Genomic DNA, 20,670 nt, shown 5'->3' with positions numbered 1-20,670 from the left:
ATGTTTTGTTTGTGTTTGACTTACTTCACTGTGTCCTACAGTGCTATCCATTCTGTTGCAAAGGATAGGATATCATTCTTTTTCATGGCTGAATAATACTCCGTTGTCTCTTCATCTGAAGATGGGCACATAGGCACCTCGGTTGAATCCATGTCTTAGCAAAGATGAATAATGCTGCAATGAACATGAACGTGCAGATGTATCTGATATGTGGTTATCATTTCCTTTGGAGATAAACCCCAAAATAAGATAGCTAGGTCATATGGTAGACCTACCTTTAGTTTTGTTAGGAACTCTGCTCTGTTCTCCATAGTAGTTGTGCTATAGAATCCCCTTTCTCCATATCTTCACCACCATGAATGAAAATTCCCTTTCCTCCATGTTCTTGCCAGCACTTATTTAATAACATTCAGTGTGTTTTGATCCATTGCACACAGTCTTTGATGAGTTACGAAGTGAGTCCTTGTGATACAAGCCCAGAAGACTAGCTTCCTAGGGCTGCTTTAACACATTGCCTTCAGCTGGGGTTTTCTGTTGTTCTTTTCTTTTTTTTGAAACAGGGTCTGGGTCTTTAAAACATTTATTCTGTCACAGTTCTGGGGGCCAAAAGACTAAAATCAAGATGTTGCCAGGGCTGCTTCTGGAGTCTGAGGGAGGACCCATGCCATCGTGCCCTCCCAGGTTCTGGTGGTGGTTAGCAGTCCAGTGTCTGTCTATTTCCATGTTCCCCTTCCCTGTCTGTGTATCTGTATTGCTTCTCCTTTTCTGTCTCTCACAAGTACACCCATCATTGGATCTAGGCCCCCTCCCAGCCCGAAATGATCTCAGGATTTTTACCATAGATTTTATTTCACACAAGGTCATGGGCTTCAGGTAGACATATCTTTTGGGGGCCACAACTGACTACACTACAAGGTCCAAGTTCTTAGTACCACTGAGGTATGGATTTATTTCTGACTCCCAATTCTATTCCACTGAGCTCTAGGTCTGTCCTATGTCAGTGTTGATTATGTGTGTCCTTTACCATGTGGTTTAAAATCGCTGGAAGCATTTACACAGTATTAGGTTTTCTTTGAATTCCTAGCTCATATGTTGAGTTTTGTTGCCCAGTTCTCATATTTATCACTTCTTACCTAGAATCCATTTTCAAGCTCTTCATTCTTTTTTTCTTTAAATTTTTTCTCTTTTCCATCTTCTTTTTTTTTTAAGACATTATCAATTATATTTATTTGCTTCTGTGTCCTGCTTCATCAGTTTTTATTTCTGAAATCTTATTTCTCTTTCCTGGATTCTGTCATTTCTTTGTATAATTTTTCTTTTTCTAGGTTATCTACTTTCTAAGTATTTTTAGTTCTGATTTATTTTTTCATAGCCTACATCATTTTCTTAGCTTATTTTAAATCTGTTTTGTTGGCATTTCTTTTTCAACTACTGGTGTTTCTTCCTACTGAGGGGATTTGTCTTGGCAGACTGCTTTGTCAGTGGTGGAAGGGAGCTTACAGGACCAGCCCCAGACCATTCCAGCTCTGTCAGACCTCACCATGGACTTTCAAACATGCCTGTCAATAAGAATCTTTAACTTTGGAACATTAGAGGTGTGAAAGGCAAGGGAATGAAATAACCTCTTGGGTTTGTCCGCAATAACAGACAGGGTCATGTAATGTCATACATTGCTGACTTGGGGGCAGCAGCCAGAATGACTGTTGACTCCCATCTCAAGTTCCAAATCTGCCGACGTAGGATGTCTTGGACATCAAATGAAAAAGTTATTACACTGGATGCTTTGGTAAATATAAGTTTCTTATACTAGTATAATTTAAAGGTGCCAGAAAACATAATATATAATGTAATAATGTAATGTATTTTAAGTTGGAGGCAAACTCCTTTCTGTTTATTTTTGTTTAAAGAGCTTAGTGGGCTTTATTAGCAATTTTAGAATCTGGTCACACTATTCTATAGTACTCTCCAAACTCCTTATTTTTGTATGGCGCAATTTGAAATCTTAAAGATCAGTCAACTACTTTGGTGCTAAAACTTACCTAGTTAGCAAATGTCTTCTTTTTTTAGAAAGCATCTTCACACATGTTTCTCAGATATGTGCAGTAATCTTCCCCCTAGTTTCCAGATGAGGAAATGACATGGAAGGGCTGAGATGACCTCCTGGGCCCAGAGTTCTTTCCACAGCATTGTGGTGCACATAATATGACCTTAGTTCTCTCCCAGGATTTTTTCCCATCAGGGAACATCAGTCTCTGGCACATGCTGTCCACCCTCCCCACACAGTGACAAGGACACTTCTGGCCTTCTTCCTTGACTCAGGAAGCCGGAGTCCTGACACCACGATGCAGGGTCATGAAGGACAGCCCAGCAAGGAGGCAAGCAGAGGGGAGGATGTGGAAGGGAAGACACATGGCTCAAAGTGATTGAGAAGCCTGAGTGGGGAAGGAACAAGATTAGGGAGAGAAAAAGAGGAGAAAAGGAGGCAAGAAGTAGGCCTAGGATTTTGAGTTTAGCCTCTTGGAACATGGTGTTCGGAGATCCAAATTCCAAGTTTGGAGTCCCCATCCTTCCGCTGTTTGGGATCCACTTCTTTTTTTGTTTTTTTTTTTGGTACTGGGATCGAACTTGGGTCCTTGAGCTTGCGAGGCAGACAGTGGCACCACTGAGCTAGATCCCCAGCCCTGGGATCCACTTCTTGAGTGTGGTGCCCATGGAGACCATCTGTGTGGGACCTGGATGTTGAGGCCACCTCCTCAAAGGGTGGTAGTGATGGAGGGTGATAGTTATGTGGTACCTAGCTCAGTAATCCAAAGGCAGTGGTAATAGTGTTGTTATTTGATCTTTAAGAACCTTGTCAAGGCAGGAAAAGCAACACTTACTAGTTCTGGGGAGATTAAGTGACCTTTCCCTCTTCAGTTGCCGATTTTGTAGGACTAGACCCCAGAATTGCCGCATGGCTCATAGATCCAAGTGACACCGCACCTTCTTTTGAGGACTTAGTGGCAAAACACCTTGAAAAGTCTGTTACAGTTGAAGTGAGCAGCACATATGGAAATTCCTCAAGAAATAATGTGGTGAGTCATTTTAAGATGTGGTTTATTCACCTTAATATTACTTTGACTTTTTTCTGGACACTTTCCTACTTCATAGCTAATCCAGTAGTAAAAAGAACATTGTTAACCTTCATTTTCACTTATTCCACACAAATTCTTTGACTTTGGCATTTCTGGTGCGGGGTGGTGATAGGACGGGAGATTTCCCACCTCCTATTCCTGGGGAACCTCACTCACAGTGTGATTCTTCTGAGTGGATTCTCTGCTGTCAAAGTTGATTGTTCCGTGAGCAGAGAGCTGCCTCTCTATACACCTTTAGTGCTGGTAAGGTGGCCACTGTTGCTAAGCTCCTGGGAAGCCCCCTCAGCCCATGTGGGGAGAACTGTGAGACCGACCCTGCTGACTCTCCTCAGCCCCCACCCACCCCTGAGGATAGGGCTGGTGGGTGAAGTGCTGCTTATGAGCAGCACTGGGCAGAGGGAACTTGAGGTAGAGCACAACAGGGACTCGGAGCTGGGATTCACCCTCTGCCCTTCATCCTCCTGACCACTGTGTGGGGGAGGCTATAAATAACAGAAATGTACTCTTTCAGTTTAAAAAGAGGCTCACCAGAAGGTCGTGAGGTAGCTTCAAGAATCAGAGGAAAAGCAGAAGAAGGCCTTGCAAAAACAGGAGCCTGCAGCCCTGGGGACCCTGGGTCAGGGCCACTGCCACAGTGCCGACATCGAGCCAGAGTCACAGTTTGGCTCTTGGAGAGTGGGTTCTTTCCCTCATGGTCCAGTGTCCATTCCAGCAGGGGAAGGCAGGGTCCTGTGGTCAGCGTTCCTACTCAGAGTCCTGCTGTCAGGCAGAGAGCCGCCCCCAAATGGAAGCTGGGATATCATTACTGAAGGAAAGAGTCGCCTACCTTAGTATTATCAGTCCCAGTTTTCTAGTGGGGAAACGGAGACATTCAAGGTTAATGTACACTAACTTCACCCAAGGTCAAGTGGAGGCCAAGGTTCAGTATGGGTTTCAGACTTTGTTTCTTTCCAGCATTTCCATATATTTCCTTTCCAGTATGAGAAAAGATGGCTTGAGTTGCTTAGGAGAAAGGAAGAGCACTCACAGAGAGGGAGTAGCACGGGAATGACAAGGCCACCCAGAGAACAGATGCCGGGCACTTGGTGGGAGGAATGAGGGCTCTCATGGGGCTGTGCCACACCTAGGAGCTAGCCTGTGCTGGGCCATTCAGAGTGAAAACACATGGCTGTTTTGGAGTTGAGAAAGCCCCTGCAGCCAGCATTGTCAAATTCTGCCAGGTGGTGGCTGGAAACCGTCTACCTAGTGTCCTCTGATGGGTCATTCCTTGAGAGCCAAGACCAGGAAACAAGAGTCCTGTCTGGATGTATGCAGCCAGCCACAGCCCTCCAAGTTCACTCAGAGGCCTCTGGCAAAAACTCAGCCTGAGTGGCCTAGGCTCTGGGGTACTGAGCAGAGGTAGACTGTGTGTTAAGGGGCTACCTCTCATCCCCTTTCTGTGCATCAGTCATAGCCCTTTTAGGGGTCTCCCGGGGCCCCTTCAGGCATCTGTGCCAGAGTGGAAATGGACAGGTGAGTGTGGGAAATGGCAGCCATTCTGTGTGGCTGAGGAGGGGTGCGGCCCAAGAAAGGACTCTGTTCTCGCTCTGCCAGTTTATCCACTGTCCTAGGCTCTCTTTGTGCTTCTGTCTCTTAGTCTGTAAAATGAAGAAAACCTTGAGTGGTGAGAAAGTGCCTGCTGTGCAGAGCTTGTGCCTGCACAGTGGAAGTCTTTCAGTAGACTGGGCCTTGTCTACCTGAGGCGACTGGTGATGATGCCACCACATGTAGCGTCTGCCAGCAGAAGCTCCTGGGGGTTCACTAGGAACACTTAGGAGTTGTGTCATCTTCCAGACTGTGATGAACATTCTTCTAAGTTGGTCTAAATTTTACTTTTTTCTCTTTTAAAGTATCAGAATGTACGTGTGAACCTGAGTATACTCTACAGACTTACGAAGGAACTGTGTTCCAAGTTGAAGGCAAGACATTTTGTTCTGAGTTCTGGTTGTGCAAGATGTGACTTCTCACATTCACTCACAGGGCACACTCCCAGGAGAAGGTAAAGGAAGTGACATGTTTGTTCTAAGGTCCCACTCAGGAAAGGACAGATTGAGGGGTAAGGCCCCAGGTTTTAGAATGCTTTCTTTTTTTTTTTTTTTTGGTACCAGGGATCAAACTCTGGACCTTGCGGTTGCGAGGCAGTGGTGGCACCACTGAGCTAAACCTCCAGCCCCTAGAATGCTTTCTTTAGGTAGGAAACAACCGTAGCCTGTTTCCATGCCTCCCCTTTACTGGGGTGTTTCTGTAGCGCACATAGCAGCAGAGCTTTTGTTTTGTTCAGTAAAGAAATGGACTCAGCTCCCCTCACTCACTATCTTCCTGGGAAGCCACAGCCACTGGAAGGGACAGCTGAGGGGCCAGAAGGAAGAGAGTGGGTCCAGGGGGGAAGGATGAGTGAACGTACTAGCGAGAGGGAGTGGCCTGTGTCTGGGTGTGTGTGTGTGTGTGTGTGTGTGTGTGTGTATGGCCAACCCACCTTGGATCACAGGCAAGGCAGAGAATCGGTCTGGAGGGGCAGGCAGAAAAGTCAGGGAGGTGGGGGCTGCAAGAGGAGTCCAAGACTCAGATGGCAGCAGGAAGAACAAAGATGAAAGTTCTCTGATGAAGAACATGGGAGGGGGCCAGGGATTTAGCTCAGTGGTTCTGCCACCTGCCTCGCACGCACAAGGTCCTGAGTTCGATCCCCAGTACCAAAAAAAGAAGAAGAAAAGATCATGGGAGGGGAGGTGAATAAAGGTGAGGGCTTTGTGCTCATAGAGCAGGTGGCCCAACATAAAGATCACAGCGCCTCCCACTAGCTGGCAGTGGCAATGAGAAATCAGTGACAATTTGGGTACATTTATAGGAATTTAGTAAACCCATTCTGAAATTAAAATAAAGACTAAAAGTCCACAAGTATTTCATCTTAAACATGAGAGTATGGTGTAATCCTAGCTACTTGGAAGGCTGAGGAAAGAGGGTCACAAATTCAAGCCCAACCTTGGAAATTTAATGAGACCTTGTCACAAAACAAAAGTTTTTAAAGGGATATGGAACTGGGCATGGCTGTACATACCTGTAATTCCAGCAGACTGGGAGGCTAAAGCAGGAGGATTCCAGGTTTGAGCCCAGCCTGGGCAACTTAGTGACTCAGTGAGACCCTGTCTCAAAATAAAAAATAAAAGGGCTGGGATGCAGCTCAGTGAGAAGGCTTTGGGTTCAATCCTCACTATTGGGGGGAGGGTTTGGAATGGTCCTTGGCTTGCCTGACATTTCTGAATAATTTTCTCTACCAGGTCTTTTTTTAAAGCAAAATATTTATTGGTACCTTTTAGATGTACATAATGGTAACATTCATTATAGGGAATTTGTACCTGTACATGATATATCTTGCTTCTTCCTTTTCCCCCCATTCTACCAGGTCTTGATGATAAAGCAGGATATGTAACAGAAATAAGAATTTTATAAAAAATAAGAATTTTATCAGGAAGAACAGGGAGAGGAGTAGATGTGGGGAAGAAACCTGCCCAACAGGAATTGCCTTAATTCTAGCTTCACAAAGTCATGTAACTTTTCAACAAATCCTAGTTTAAAGATGTATTTCTTCTTATGAAACAGGCTAATGGTTTATGGCAACTATTTTGTACATTGGAGCTTCCTCTGATCCCAGTTTTGGCAGGTAAGTTACCATAAAGACAAAGCGAGTCATTTTACTAGAGAATTCTTCACGTTGTTTGGAAATGAATCTTCTCTGTAGCTCATTTAGCAATAGGTGCTGTGTCTCCTGGGCTTCCAAGGGGTGCCAGTCCTTTATTTTCCTTTCTGAAACAAGAGGGCTTGGGCTGTGTCACCTCCTGATGTGGAAGAACATGAGAGTTCTGACGTTTGGTCTTTGGGGACCCTTGCTAGTCTGTCTGCCAGAGGAAAAGCCCTGCTGGGCACTCATCTGCTGGCCATAGTCTCTGATCCTGCTTTCTGTCCTCCCCTTGGCCCAAGAGCTTCTGGAAACCCTCCCGTCATCACTGCAGGCCTCTCTCCCACATTTGCCCCTCCCGGGTCCTGCCAGGCCCACAGAGAGCCCGTCCTCACAACCAGGTTGACCTTCACCCCCCAATGGCCAGCTCTGTCAATGTTCCTGTGTCCTGATTCTGACACGGGGATGCTACCAGGCCCTGTGCTGAGGACACAGCAGTTGCTGTCATTGTGTCCTCATCAGGAGGGGGCTCTCTGCCTATACTGAAAAGAATTCACTCATGCAACACAAATACAGTCTGAATTGATTTTGAATCACAGTGATGGAAAACCACAAGATTCAGGTGAACAAAGAAGAAATGGAGAGGATCTCAGCACTTCTTGGGGTGAGCTGTCATTTCAGACTTGTTTCTCTACAGCAGCCTCATAGACCGTGCTTTGCCCCTGCCCTGTTGGCCCCAGTCCCTCCTGTTCCTTGGCCCTGAGGGGAGAACGGAGCACTGAAGGGCTTAACCACATCGCATCCATTGGGGGGAGCGGTGTTGCATCCATTAGGTATGTGTGAAATTCTTTAATGGATCTTCAGGCTCCTTCTCAAAAGTTAGCTTTTTCTTGGGCCAGGGATTTAGCTCAGTGGTTCCGCTGCCTGCTGTGCAAGTGCAAGGACCCAAGTTCAATCTCCGGTACCAAAAAAAAAGTTAGCTTTTGCTTGCAAGAACTTTACTCCTAGGTTTAGTGAGGGAATTCTTGGGTTTCCTGAAAAATAAAAATAGAGAAAGATGCATGGGAAATGTAAAAAAATGTTCCACCTGAATTACGTCAAAGGAAAGTCTAGTGTAACCACTCCTGAGCCAGAGCCTGGGATGTCCAGACCCCATGTGCTTTTCCTGCTGAACCCCCTTCCTGCTGCCGGAAATGTCCACCACCCTGCCTTTGTAGTCATTTATTTGGTTGTTGCTTTTCTTTATTGTTTTCCACATCAGAGCCAACTTGACGTTTGCTTGCTTTTGATCTGTAAGTCAGTCAGTAGTTTGTGGGTGACTTTTCCATCAGGCCCCTGTGCCTCTGCCCCACCAGCATTGCCATGTGGCCTTCAGAGCCATGGACTGTGTTGCAGTGCTGTCTGCCCCACTGTCCAGAGGCATCTGGTAGCTGCCAGATTATGATCACAACAACCACGCATGTGTTTAGATTCTGTTTTCCTGCTCACTAATGGGGTGCTTTTCTACTGTCACTGGCTATGAGGAGTTTCTTTTCTACAAAGGATCTGCTCCAGTGTTTTACTTATTTTTTTTCCTTAAATTCTTTTATTGGTACATTTTAGATATACAATATGTTTACATTTATCTTTGGGTGCTTGTACCTGTACATGATGTATCTTGGTTCTTATTTTTTCCCCATTACCTGTGCGCCCTTCACCCCCTCCACCCTTCCCTATTTACATAGACTTCGTTTCCATTTGTTTTCTTTTCTCATAATTTTTCCTTTCCCTTCTTTCCTTTCCCCTTCCCCTCCCACCACCCTTACCCCTTTGGACCTTTTCTTCCTATTTCAAATTATCATTTATTCATTTTAATCCTTATTTACACTTTCAGTTTCTCACACTAGAGAAACTATTCAGTATTTACACGTGTGTCCTATTTATTTCACTTAAGAGGATGGCCTCAATATGCATCCATTTAGCTGTAAACATCTCTAGTTTCTTGTTCTTTATGGCTGAGTAGTACTCCATTTTATAAGAAAACCACATCATTTTTTTTTTTTTTCTACCAGGGATTGAACTCTGGTCCTTGCGCTTGCGCAGCAGGTGGCAAATTGGCTGAGCTAAATCCCTGGCCCAAAAAACCACATCTTCTTTATCCAGTTTCCAGTTAATGGGCACTTGGACTGTTTCCAAGCTTTAGCTATTGAAAACTGTGCTGCTATAAACATGGGTCCACATATATCGCTGTCGTATGATTCTTTTAATTCTTTGGGAAAGATACCCAGCAGGGGAATAGCTGGGTTAAATGGGACCTCTAGCCCTAGTTCTTTGAGGTATCTCCATACAGATTTCTACAGTGGTTGCACCAGCCTGCACTCCCACCAACAATGGAGAAGGGTTCCTTTCTCCCCACACCCGCACCAGCATTTGTTATTGGTTGATTTCTTGATAGCAGCCATTCTTTGTGGGGTGAGGTGGAATCTCAGTGTTGTTTTCATCTGCATCTCTCAAATGACCAGTGATGTTCAACATTTTTTCATATGTTTATTTGCTGCTTTTACTTCTTTATCTGAGAAATGTCTGTTCATTTCAGATGCCCGTTTTTGAATTGGGTCTTTGAATTTGAGGATCTGATTTTTTTCAGTTCTTTATATATTCTAGATAGTAGTTCTTTGTCTAAGCTACAACCACCAAAAATTTTTTCCCATGTTGTAGCTTTCTCTTAGCTCTGTTGGTGGTTTCTCTTGCAGTGCAGAAGCTTTTTAATAAGATGAGATCCCAGTTGTTGATTTTTGGTGTTAGTTCTCGTGCTACTGAGCTTTTGTTCATAAAGTATTTTCCTATCCCAATGTCTTCAAGAGTTCTACCTAACTTATCTTCCAGCAAGTTTAGTGTTTCTGTTTTAATCTTTAGATCTTTAATCCACTTCGATCTTAGTTTAGTGCATGGTGATAGGTATGGGTCTAGTTTTAATCATTGGCAGGTTGAAATCCAGTTTTTCCTACACCGTTTATTAAATAGGCTATCTTTCCTCCACTGAGGGTGATTGGTTCCTTTGTCAAAGATGAGGTGGCTGAGTATGTCTGGAGTTGTTTCTGCATCTTCTGATCTATTCCACTGATCCTCAGGTCTGTTTCTTTGCCATTACCATACTGTTTTTATCACAGTGGCTTTGTAGTATAGTTTCAAGTTGGGGATTGTGATACCTCCTGTCATGTCTATGTTGCCTAGAATTACTTTTGCTATTCTAGGTCTCTTCTGGTTCCAAATGAATTTTTGGATTGTTTTCTCTAGTTCTATGAAGTATATTGTTGGAATTTCAATCGACATTGCATTAAATCTATATAGTAGTTTTGGAAGTATGGCCATTTTCACTCTATTGGTTCTTCCTACCCAGGAACAAGGGATGTCTTTCCATTTTCTTATATCCTCCTCCATCTCATTTTTCAGAGTACTGTAGTTTTCAGTGTAGAGGTCTTTTGCTTCCTTTGTTAGAGTGATTCCTAGATATTTCATTTTTTTTGGATGCTATTTAAAAGGAATTGTTTCCCTAATTTCTCTCTCAGTGAGTCTGTTATTTGTGTACAAGAAAGCTATTGTTTTTTGAGTGTTGACCTTGTATCCAGCTATTCTACTGAATCTGTCAATTAAGTCTAGAAGTCTTTTGGCCAAGTTTTTTTTGTCTTCTATGTAAAGTATCATATCATCAGCAAATAATGACAGTTTAACTTCGTCCTTTCCTGTCTTTATTCCTTTTATTTCTTTCTCTCTCCTAATTGCTGTGGCTAATGTTTCCAGAACTATATCGAACAGGAGTGGTGATAGTGGGCATCCTTGTCTTGTTCCTGTTTAGCGTGAAAGTTTTCAGTTTTTGACCATTTAGTATGATGTTGGCTGTTGGTTTTTCATAGATGGCCTTAATCAGGTTGAGATAAAGACCTTCTATTCCAATTTTCTGTAGGGGTTTTATCATGAATGGGTGTTGGATTTTGTCAAATGCTTTTTCTGCATGTATTGAGATGATCATATGGTTTTTGTCCTTGACTCTGTTAATATAATGTATTACATTTATTGATTTATGAATGTTGAACCATCCTTGCATCCCTGGGATAAATCCGACTTAGTCACGGTGTATGATCTTCTTGATGACCCTCTGTATTCTGTTTGCCAGTATCTTGTTGAGGATTTTTGCTTCTATTTCATTAAGGAGATTGGCCTGTAGTTCTCTTTTTTGGTTGGGTCTTTCCCTGGTTTTGGAATCAAAGTAACACTTGCTTCCAGGAATGAATTTGGAAGCCTTACTTCCCTTTCAGTTTCCTTGATGAGTTTAAAGAGTAAGGGCGATAGTTCTTCTTATAAATGTCTTGTAGAATTCAGCAGTGAAGCCATCAGGACCTGGGCTTTTCTTCGTTGGTAAAGTTTTAATTACATTTTCAATTTCAGTGATTGTAATTGGGGTGTTTAGAATTTCTGTATCTTCTTCATTTAACTTTGGCAATTCATTTGTATCTAGGAATCTGTCCATTTCTTCTGTGTTTTCCATTTTATTAGAGTACACGTTCTCAAAGTAGGTATTGATGATCCTCTGGATTTCTAAAAACATGGAACACTTCACAACATTGTGTGTCGTCCTGGCACAGGGGCCATGCTAATATTCTCTGTATCTTTCCAATTTTAGTATATGTGCTGCTGAATCTAGCACTTGGACATCTTGATATATTCTGGATACAGCCTATGCTCTATATCTCTCTTTCCCTGTCTTATTTCATGTGATGCTGGATCCCTTTTCTAGTTCTAATGTTTGCCCTCCCAAATTTTTTTTTTTTAACCAGGGATTGAACTCAGGACCTTGCCCTTGTGAAGCAGGCGGTGGAACCACTGAGCTAAATCTGCAGCCCCTAAATTTTGACATATTATTATTTTTGCTTCTTTCAGTTTATTTCCCTAGGTTTGAGGGAGAGTGATTCTTTGAACCTGAACATTCCCCCATGAGTCAAAATATACTTTTTAATGTCCATTTTGGTAAAGTATAGATTGTTTCTATTCCATTAAGATCTTTTGTTGAGAATTGTTTAATGACTAAATTAAATAATTTTAATGTGAAAACTATGAATGAGATTAATTGTATTTATCATATTTTTAGGCTCATCTCAAAAAATTGGAGCAAGAAGCCCACTTTGTTGCAGGAGAACAGTTTCTTATAATGAGTAATAATCAACTTAGAGAGGTAAGGCTAAATTTTAGTTCTTTCAGAAATATATTTTTTATTCAAGAGTTTAAAAGGAGATTTATTCTGAATTTACAAATATTATTTTATGTTGATTGTCGAAATAGTATATAAATTGTTTCATGTTCTCTCACAAGTGATGAACACATTGAAATTCATTATGTCAAACTTTAAATCCAAGAAAAGTACCAAATGAGAATGTAAGCATGTTTGTAACATCTGTTTGGGCACAGCTCCTCTGCGTGGTAGCCTTGACTCTAATGATGACATTCACTCCCTCCCCTCGGGAGCTCTCACACATATGCATTGCTGTTTTTGAAGATCCTCTTTGGCAAGTTGAAGCTGCACCTGTTGGGTCCCAGGAAGAGCCTTCCCGGACCAGGGCTGCAGCAGTACCCATCCACGTCAGAGGCTGTGGTAAGGGTCCCGCGTCCCTCTTTGTAACATGCTTGGGGAAGTCCTTGTTTGTCAGGGCAGCCTCCCAGACCTGGTGCTCAAGCCCACAGTGGCACTCTGGGCTGTGGACCAGGAGAGGCAGATGGTTGCTCTCCAGGAGCCTCTGGCTGGCTGGACTTCTTTGTCCTTAAAACACATTCTTGACAATCCAGTCAGGACCTCATACTCTGTGTCCCCCAAAGGGATTGGAAGTGGAGATCACTAGTCATCTCCAAATTCATTTTAGAAAATTATAGTTACGCTTCTCTTGAGAGGAATAAACTCTACTAAGTGGCAGAGCAGAAATAGATGTTCAAAGCCAACAAGTGATTTTTACTGACAAGATGCAGAGCAGAGGTCAGTGAATAAGTGTACTCCTGTCACTTTGGTGAGAGCAGCCTGAGGCCCTGCTTTGTGCCTCCTGTGCCATCAGCTTTGGATTTTGAGGTAGAAGAAGCTTTCTTCTGAGACTCCTCCTCTAACATCCTGACTCTCCAGCATCACATCTCCCTGCTTGCCTCAGCCCATGGTGGCGCTTAGGGCACAGGCTCCTGTGAAGCTACTCACCAACAATCCACACCTGGGCCTAGCAGCTCTGGGTGGTTACTGGGTGAATAGTCGTCTCCTACAGAAGGTGCTTCATGGAGGGGCTTGGAACTGCCATCGTCCAGATCTTGTTCTTCACCTTAGTAAAGGGCCCACCCTCCTTTCAGGTCCTCAGGTGCCAAGGTCGAGTACAGGGGAGCAGGGATGTTGGGGTCCACCCCATGCCCACTTGCCACCTTCTCTGTCTGCTCTGTGCCTTGGGTTTTGGATCTATAAAAAGTGATATTTTCCCAGGAGGGAAAATACTTGTGAGGATTGAGTGAAAGTGTGTGTGCTTGTGTGTCCAACAGAACAAAAAACAAAACAAACAAACAAAAAACCAGTCAAGAGTTGGCTGTAATTGTTAGCCATTGCACCCAAGCACCTGAGAGTCATCGTTGACTTTCTTTTAAGTTCACCAATGGCAAGTCCCAAACTCTTCCTGAAAAATGTGTCCTTTCTCACTTGATTTACTCCAAGTCTCCCAGCCAGTCCCTTTCTTCCCCTACTTGTGTTTTAAGTACTAGAAAGATAATACTGCCCTGACTGAAATGCCTGGGGTTTCCTTCCCATCACATTCAAAATCCAGCCCAAGCCATTGAATGTGTCTCCAGCCATGGGGCTAGGTCTTCCCCTGGCCCTGGCACTCCTCTCTGAGTGTGATGGCTCTGTGACTCCACACAGGTTCTTTCCCTGGTCCACAGACTCTGCCCACAAACTGTGCCTGCTGGCTTCTGACTGTCAGCTTAAATATTATTTTCAAAAGACTATCTGGTCACCCTCTGCAGTAAGGCCCCGGTCACTCCTTGTGTCTTCCCTTGATTTGCTTTCTGCATACAACTTACTCTTACCTAGTGTCATCTCAGGTGTTTGCTTGCTTATTCCACTAGAATGTACGTTGTACCTCACCTTGTTCCCATTACTAAAACAGCATAAAACCAGTGATTGGTGGAGCTGAGCTAAATGTCTGTCTGCTCCTAGAGCCTAGGACAGAGGTATTCCTGGGAGCTGAGCTCCATCTTGCTGGAGAGACTCCAGGTTGGATCCCACCCTGCAGAGCAGAGGTGGATAGTGGGCCCTAAAGCTGTGATGGTGGCGCCACCTGGCAAAGCCATGAAGTGCTCTCTGCACCTGTGCATGGGGATCCCAGGGAGATCATTTTCTGTCCTAGCACCAGCTGGCACTGTTGCCCTTCCCTTGCAGCTCCTGTGCTCTCTAGACAGCCAGAGGTATAAGAAAGGAAGTCTTAATTCTTTCCTGGTGTTACAGTGTTTTCCTGGGGATATTGTTGAGACAGTGCCTTTAACAGATTCTTTTTTTCTACAAAGACATGATTGACATGAATCATACTTCACTCTCTTCTTTTTTTTTTTTTTTGTTACTGGGGATCGAACTCAGGTCCTTGCACTTACACAGCAGGTGGCGAAACCACTGAGCTAAATCCCCGGCCCCCACTTCACTCTCTTCTTAACTAAACAGTTCACGCTGTCCATTTTGTGCATTAAAATGATGACTGTCACTAGGTAATATGTGCCCAGACCTCTTAAGAGGAAGATTAGGACTCCTTTGCATGGATTACTTCCCTCCATCCTCCTGTCCCCTTCACAGGTCCTGGTGAACCTTGCAGCCCTTCCCAGCCCGGCTCCCTGCCCTCCTTTCCTCCATAGCATCCCTGGGCTCACGATGGTGTCTAGGCATCACCCACAAATTGTTAAGCTCAGCACTGTGGACTGATTGGGAACTGAGGCCTGGACTTGGCTTTGTTCCTGGAGTTCTTCTCGAGCTTGAAACCATGGCTGAGGCCTAGTGGATGCTCAGTGAGCCTTGAACTTTTCTTATGAACCAGTTTTTTTCTTTTTTTCCATATTGTTTTATTCCACATATTTTTCATTATAATTCTTCTTTGATCACTGAATTGTTTGAAAGTGTCTTTAAATTTCCAAAATTATGGGGGCTCCCCAGATATTCTGTTATTGGTTTCTGAAGTAAATGCACCATGGGCAGAGAACATGACCTCCACAATACCAGCTCTCACATTTGCTGTCAGGACTCACTGACATATCTACTGCACCTGCGCATGGTGGTGTTCTCCAGGCCTGTAGCTTCACACAGGAGGGCTCTTTCTCCTTCCACTCCAGCTGTGGAGCAGTGAGAATCCCCACCCCTCAGTAAACACAGGGAGCAAGGAACAGGAGCCCCTCCTTAACCACACATGGAAGCTTTGGTGTTCTTTCTTCCAATGAAGGCACATGTTTTCAGAGCATTGTAGGGGATTCAGACGTTGGGAAGATGGTCTGGTCTGGGAGTCAGAATCTTGGCAGGCAGACTGGACTAGCTGTTCCTCATTTCTGGAAGTTGCCCCTCAGACCTCCAACAAACTGAAGTGATGATGATATATCCTCTGGTAGGTGTCTGATGGGTATCATGCATACTGATAGGCTTTGCAATTCTGCCACGAACAGGACAGGCATCTTCCCTATTTTATTTAGCAAACATTGATTGTGGTCCTGGCTCTGTGTCAGATGTTTATAGCTTGGTGGGGAAGGTCTTTGTCATCATGAAGTATCTGTTCCAGTGAAAAACTGTATTAGGGTTCTCCAGAAAGACAGAACCATTAGGGTATATGCAGCTATACAGAGGGGATTTGTTAGGGAAATTTGGTCATGGAAATCAGAAGCTGAGAAGCCCCACAACTGTCTGTCTATAAGCTAGAGACCAGGATGCTGGTATCATGGTTTAGTCCAAGCCCAAAAGTCTTGGCCCAGGGAAGCCGATGTGATTCTTAGACCAGGGAAGGAGACTTGACAGCTCAGGGGCTACTGGTAATAAGTCCCAAACTCCAAAGGCCAGAGAGCTTGGAGTTCTGATGTCCAAGGGCAGGAGAAAGGTGTCCTGATTCCAAGAAAAAGAGAAAATTCACCTTTCCTCTCTTTTTTTGTTTGTTTTATCCTGATCCTGGCTGAGTGGATGGTGGCACCCACATGGAGGGTGGATCTTCCTCACTCAGTCTCACACCAGTCTGCCCTGGAGTTTCCAGGTACACCCCGAAGGAGTACTTCATCAGCTCTCCAGGATCCTTTCATCCAGCAAGGCTGACACCTAAAACCAACCATCCCAGGAACACATATATCCAGTGGGGTAAGACCCACTCAAGCAAAAACAAGATCATGACAAAAATACAGCCAGAAGGATGGACTTTAGAAAATGATGTATAAATAGAAGCTTGAAGATAAGGAACCACCCATGTCACAAACAGGAAGCAGAGCCTGGCAAAAGGGAGGCTCTGGCTGCTCAGGAGTCAGGTGGCAGCCTTGTGGCCAAGGGAGAAGTGGGCAAGGACCTCATTATGCTGTGGTCTTCGGGCTATGGTGAGGATTGCAGATCTTAGTACAATGGGTGGTCTTGGAATGGCTCTTAGATATATATTTTAATAGAATATTTTAGAATAGTTTTAATTTCACAATAAAATCAAGCCAAAAGTGTTTCAAATCAAAATCAAGGCAGAATTTTCATATACTCCTTATCCTTACCCATGCATGATCTTACCATCAGCTTCCCCCACTATGGAAATTTGAGCTTAAAACAACGCCCAAAACTCTCCTATGTTTAGAGTATGAGGATTTGGGAAGGTGAATGGGTCATGAGGATGCTATACTTACCAGTGGATTGTCTCTGGCTCCTTTCTTCTCTCTCTGTTTCCTGGCTGCCATGGATTGAGAAGCTTTCTTCTGCCTTGGAGCGGAGCCAACTATGGACTGAATCCTGTGAAACTATAAGGCAAAATAAACCTCTCCTCCCTTAAGTTATGAGTATTGGGCATTTTGTCCTAGCAATGGGAAAGTAACTAATACACTCACAGAGTGGTACATTTGTTATAACTGACACATAATTATCCCCAAGGTCTGCATTACATTGCAGTTCACTCTTGGTACTGGATATTCTATGGAATTGGACAGATGTGTAATGACATATATCCACCATTACAGTATTATATGCAGTATTTTCACTGCCCTAAAAATCCTCTGTGCTCTGCTGTTCAACCCTTGATCTTTCCAACTCCTGGAAACCTCTGATCTTTTTATTGTTTCCATAGTTTTGTCTCTTCAAGAATGTCATAAACAAGGGCCAGGGATTTAGCTCAGTGCTTCTGCTGCCTGCCTCGCAAGCGTAAGGACCCGAGTTCAAACCCTGGTACCAAAAAAAAAGAATGTCATAAACAATAGTTGCTATCATATATTATCTAGCCTTTTCCAGCATATTTCACTTAGCAATATATACCTCAGCTTCTCCCTGACTTTTAATGTATGATAGCCATTTCTTTTAAGCATTGAATAATATTTCATTGTATGTGTGTACTAGTTTATCTGCCCCTTACTGTAGAGCATTTGGTTGCTTACAAGTATTGGCAGTTGCAACTAAAGCTGCTGTAAATATCTGTTTTTGTTTGTTTGTTTGTTTGTTTTTGGTACGGGGGATCGAATTTGGGACCTTGCTGGAACCACTGAGCTGTATGCTGGTTTTTATGTAGATACAAGCTTTCACCTCCTTTGGTTTTTTGCTTTTTGTTTTTTGGTTTTGGTACCGGGGATTGAACTCGGGTCCTTGCGTTTGCGCAGCGGGCAGTGAAACCACTGAGCTAAATCCCTGGCCCCCACCTCCTTTGGGTAAATACTAAAGCATGATTGCTGGATCATTTGTTAAGAATGTTAAATTTTTTGTTGTTGTTTGGCCCCCCTCCATGCAGTCCAGTCTGGCCTCAAACTCAAAGTGATCCATCTGCCTCAGCCTCCTGAGTGCCGAGTTTATAGGTGTGCACCACCACACCCATTTTAGAATATGTTAAATTGTGTAAGAAACCATGAAACTGTCTGCATCATTCTGCATTCCCACCAGCAATTACTGAAAATTTCTTTGCCCCTCATCCTTATCAGCATTTGTGTTGTCAGGTTTTGGATTTTCACCCTTCTAGTAGGTGTTAGGTATATTTTTAAAAGATCACTCTTACTACTGGTTGGAGAATGGTGAAGACTCACTAATAAACAGGCTGTCACTGTGGTCTGGGCAATGGCAGTGAAGTTTAGAACAGAAAGGTCCTCCTGGAATGGCTGAGCATGGACAGCAGTCAGGATGTGTAGCTCCGGATTTTCTGAGTTGCACACCTGGCCAGATAGATATGACTCAGGTTTCTTTGCCAGTGTCAAGTGTTCAGTGTTGAGTGTGCCCTGGAGACCCTGCCACGCCATGTCACCTTGGTGGTCATGTCTATGGGATGGGGCTCTGCGTGAATGTCTGTGCTGGAGATGCATCCTTGAGAACTGCCAGCCTGTATCTGTTGTATTTGCCCTGGGACAGTGGCCCTCCATCCCAGCTGGAGGTTTGGAAAACAGATACCCAGGCACACAACTGATCATGACCCAGTCGCAGGGCTGTTTTTTAAGCTCCCCTGCTGATCTTTCCGTTTTTCGTGCAGGGGATCGAGCTCAAGACCTGGCGCTTGCGAGGCTGGTGCCAGAACCACTGAGCTAAATCCCCGGGGCCTACCCTGCTGATCTTGATATGCATCCAGCACTGCTACACAGTTTAACTCTGAGAAACTGACACTTAGAGGTCAGGGAGGGGAGGCGCCAGTGGGAGACCATGGTGGGGCCAGGAGCCAACACAGTCTTTGATTCAGCTGCCGAGCTGCAGGTAGCCCATGTCCTCTGCCTCAGATCCTTAACCAGCATTTGCAGAACTTTGTGCACAGTATTATGTGCTAAAACACCTGATTCTTTCAAGTGTTCTTAAACTACTCATGTCCAGATACACAGGCAGGCTGTGGGCTGGAAAGCTGGTTTTGAGTGAAGTATGGAAATAAGGAGACATAGATGACTGTAAGCAGTTTTCTTGGGTGTTTTCCTGCACTTCATCCTCCTAAGGGTATCTTGGCTGACACTTGGGCAAGCTTCCTCTTTTGGGCAGTGTTTGCATCTGAGAATGCCTGTGTTGACTCCTGTTGTGTTTCTGTGGCCACAACTTCAACTCTGTCCTCAGTCTTTATTCAGAGACTGATATGATTAGGTGGTTCACATTAAAATCATGTATCTTCAGGGGCCGGAGATTTAGCTCAGTGGTTCCGCCTCCTGCCTTGCAAGCGAAAGGACTGGAGTTCGATCCCCAGTACCAAAAAAAAAAGTCATACATCTTCAGCTCTCCTCTATGTTGATTCATAGATTCTGAACAATCCTAATTAAAACCCTGTCCAGAGATTTTTGGTAGAAATTGACAGGCTGATTCCCAGATTTATATGGAAATTTAAAAAACTGAAAAGAGCCAAGATAGTCTTGTGGGGGACACTATTGGAGAACTTAGTCTCCTGGATAGCAGACTAATGATAGAGGAATAGGAATTACTAGGAATTCATTAAGCAGTACCTTTTGGTGTGGGCTCAAGGATAAATAGATCAATGGACCAAGATAGAAAATCCAGAAAGAAGGGCCGGGGATGTAGCTCAATGGTGCCGTGCCTGCCCCGAAAGCGCAAGGTCCTGAGTTTGATTCTTGGTATGGGAAAAAAAAAAAAAAAAAAAAAAACGAAAAGAAAAAGAAACCCCAGAAGGAGACCTCCATGTGTGTGCAGGAAGCACACTGTCTCTGACAGGGGCCATGTAGCGCAGTGAGGAAGGAGGGCTCGCTGCATGGACACCACGAGCCAGCCCTGACCCACATCTGACACAGCACTCAAAAACGAACTCCACTGGAACTACATGTTTAAGTATGAAAGCAAAACACTGAAGCCCAGAGAACATACCGTGAGAGAATACTTAAAGATCTTGAGGTAGTTAAACATTGGTCAACAGAATACAAAATGCATCAACCATAAAGGAAAAGATATAAATTAGATGACAGTAAAATTAAAAATCTGCCTTTATGAACGGACACCATTAAACAAGTGAAAAAGCAAGCCACAGAAGGGAGGAAGATACTTGCAATAAATACAACTGGCCAAAAAAATCTTGTTCAGGTCAAAAAAACTCCTGTAATCAAGAAGTATACTGGGGCTGAGGATGTAGCTCAGTGGTGCCATACTGGCCTGGCAAGCACAAGGTCCTGAGTTCAATTTCCGATTGCGAAGGGGAAAAAAAGTATAAAAGACACACAAACCAATTCTTCAAATGAGCCAGATACAATGATTTAATGAGAAAGGATATACAATTAGTTAATAAATACATGAATTGCAGCCAATTAAAACTACAGAGATGACTGCTGTGCAGGCGCAAAGACAGTTCAATCCCCGGTACCAAAAAAAAAAAAAACTACAGTGATGTCACTTCTCACACAGCTAAATCCAGACCTGGAGAGCATCACTGGCAAAGGTGTGGAGCAGCTGGAACTTGCATCCGTTTCAAATGGGGATTGACAGCACCTTCGCCATGGAGCACTGACAATGTCTCTGCTGATGTGGATCAGCAGTTTCTATCACACCTGTTTTTGTATGTGTTCAACAGAACCAAGGACATTCGCTAACTAACATCCACATACCAGGATATTCATAGCTTTATTTGTAACAGCACTACAGCAGAAAAAACCCATATACCCCTCGAAGATAGAATGGAT

General features: G+C 43.9%; 1 protein-coding gene and 1 non-coding gene across 7 annotated transcripts in view; one reads left to right on the top strand and one right to left on the bottom strand.

The window, feature by feature from the left end:
* Positions 1 to 20,670, top strand: part of Poln (DNA polymerase nu) — a 147,337-nt gene that overhangs the window by 41,008 nt on the left and 85,659 nt on the right. For all 6 annotated transcript variants that reach the window (XM_021260401.2, XM_021260400.2, XM_087187780.1 and 3 more), the window contains 6 exons: positions 2,917 to 3,074; positions 5,024 to 5,092; positions 6,771 to 6,831; positions 7,446 to 7,510; positions 11,972 to 12,055; positions 12,377 to 12,472. In XM_021260401.2, coding sequence (XP_021116060.2) covers positions 2,917 to 3,074; positions 5,024 to 5,092; positions 6,771 to 6,831; positions 7,446 to 7,510; positions 11,972 to 12,055; positions 12,377 to 12,472 — 533 coding nt within the window. The remainder of the gene's footprint in view (positions 1 to 2,916; positions 3,075 to 5,023; positions 5,093 to 6,770; positions 6,832 to 7,445; positions 7,511 to 11,971; positions 12,056 to 12,376; positions 12,473 to 20,670) is intronic.
* Positions 11,424 to 11,530, bottom strand: LOC147825045 (U6 spliceosomal RNA). Its single transcript, XR_015441416.1, has one exon. It is a non-coding gene; the product is annotated as a U6 spliceosomal RNA (small nuclear RNA).

Source organism: Heterocephalus glaber, unplaced genomic scaffold, assembly GCF_053883595.1.
Source record: "Heterocephalus glaber isolate CG9 unplaced genomic scaffold, H.glaber_assembly_v1.0 deba00001509, whole genome shotgun sequence".
In the NCBI taxonomy this organism is placed as follows: domain Eukaryota; kingdom Metazoa; phylum Chordata; class Mammalia; order Rodentia; family Bathyergidae; genus Heterocephalus; species Heterocephalus glaber.
The sequence above is the reverse complement of the archived record's forward strand: the minus strand, read 5'-3'. Positions and strand labels throughout refer to the sequence as shown.